This window comes from Sinocyclocheilus rhinocerous, unplaced genomic scaffold (genome assembly GCF_001515625.1).
Source record: "Sinocyclocheilus rhinocerous isolate Xijiao unplaced genomic scaffold, SAMN03320098_v1.1 scaffold1813, whole genome shotgun sequence".
Lineage (NCBI taxonomy): Eukaryota > Metazoa > Chordata > Actinopteri > Cypriniformes > Cyprinidae > Sinocyclocheilus > Sinocyclocheilus rhinocerous.
This window is the reverse complement of record NW_015623663.1, coordinates 268,070-269,505: the sequence shown is the minus strand read 5'-3', so window position 1 is coordinate 269,505 and position 1,436 is coordinate 268,070. Positions and strand designations below refer to the sequence as shown.

At 39.8% G+C, this 1,436-nt stretch overlaps 1 protein-coding gene across 1 annotated transcript in view; it reads left to right on the top strand.

The window, feature by feature from the left end:
* Positions 1–1,436, top strand: part of pcsk2 (proprotein convertase subtilisin/kexin type 2) — a 57,104-nt gene that overhangs the window by 30,695 nt on the left and 24,973 nt on the right. Inside the window, exon 8 of the mRNA XM_016527018.1 lies at positions 60–63. Within this exon, the coding sequence (XP_016382504.1) occupies positions 60–63 (4 nt within the window). The remainder of the gene's footprint in view (positions 1–59; positions 64–1,436) is intronic.

The following is a 1,436-nucleotide window of genomic DNA, read 5'->3' as shown; positions in this document are numbered from 1 at the left end:
AAATATAAAAAATGCAAAACACACCTGATGCGAATTCTTTGCTCTTCATTTTCTATAAGCAGAGTTAACAGACCCTGTTGTATTTTCTTGTAATTTATTAAAAGAAGGTACACCGCCATCTTGTGCCGACTAAACCGACTTGAACGCACCTGACGTCGTAATTACGACTTGTCAACTCGTAAGTACGAACGTCCCAGGAGGACTTGAACGCAGCATAAGCTTTCAGTGTTGCTAACTGAGCGACTTTAGGGGCTTTCGCACTGGAGGAACCGTTTTATAGTTCCTAGAACTATTGGCGGAAGTGTTTCGTATGCGTTTCGCCAATCAGCGTATACTTACGTCACTGATAGTTCCTATAGAACTGTTTTAGACCCTACTCTGAAGCAGGAGCTAATTTAGTTCCCCCAAACGGAGTTCCTAGAATTAAAACTGTTCCTAGTTTCGATTTTGTGCTTTTTGTACTGGCGATTGGATTATTAGGCTCACTTGCATCAGCATGACATCACAACAACTGTTTCTGTGCAGAATCTGCTTCTCATACAAACCTAATAACACCAAGAACATATATTCCATTGCACATGGGGCAGGCAAATTCAGCATGCAATTCAATTCATGTTCATTTGTATAGCGCTTTTTTTAGATGCGTAATGTAAGCTTTACAGAAATGTTACAATATACAGTATACAGTATGTTTCAAATGTTACAATCTAGAAGCAGATTCAATTCAGAAACCATATTCACCTTAACATGTTTGGTGCTATCAAGACAGGGTTTTATTTAAAATAATTGTACGCTTTATCAGGTTTGTTCTGTGCAGTCAGTAAAATGATGAATGACTTGTCTCCTTTTGAGACATCGCTTTGTTTCTTAGCCTAATGGAATATCAGCTCAATTGATAATTTCTACCCTTCTCCTCTTCCACAACATGCAGCAGCCAGCACCAACAGCAGCATCAATAAAAACATCATTTGCGCTCTGCAGCACATTGATTTTTTTTCTTTTCAAAAGGCCACAAAAGAAAAGGAGAGTAACTAATAGCCAGTGAATGTCTTTTGTCCCTCACAAAGGAACACACACATGACTCTAGCTTTACCTCTTCAACTCACAGAAGGTTTTCTTCCAGGAAGAGGTCAGTATGATGAGTCTCAGTCTAACAGCCGCCGGTGTCTCATGACACACAGCAGTGATATTCCTGGAGTGCCTTCATACATGGATTTAAGCTTAGACGTGCAGTATACTGATAAGTGTATATAGAAAATACTGTATGCAAGTAAACAGAAAAGTCTAAGTATATTTCTGTCATGACAACTCTCGGAGGGATTAGCATGGTAATGTACATGACAATGTTAATGTATTTGGTCTTGGCGGAATAGATCTGCTACGCTGCTGCTGCGGCAGAGCAAGTACTGAGACTTGCTACTGCCAATACACCCACA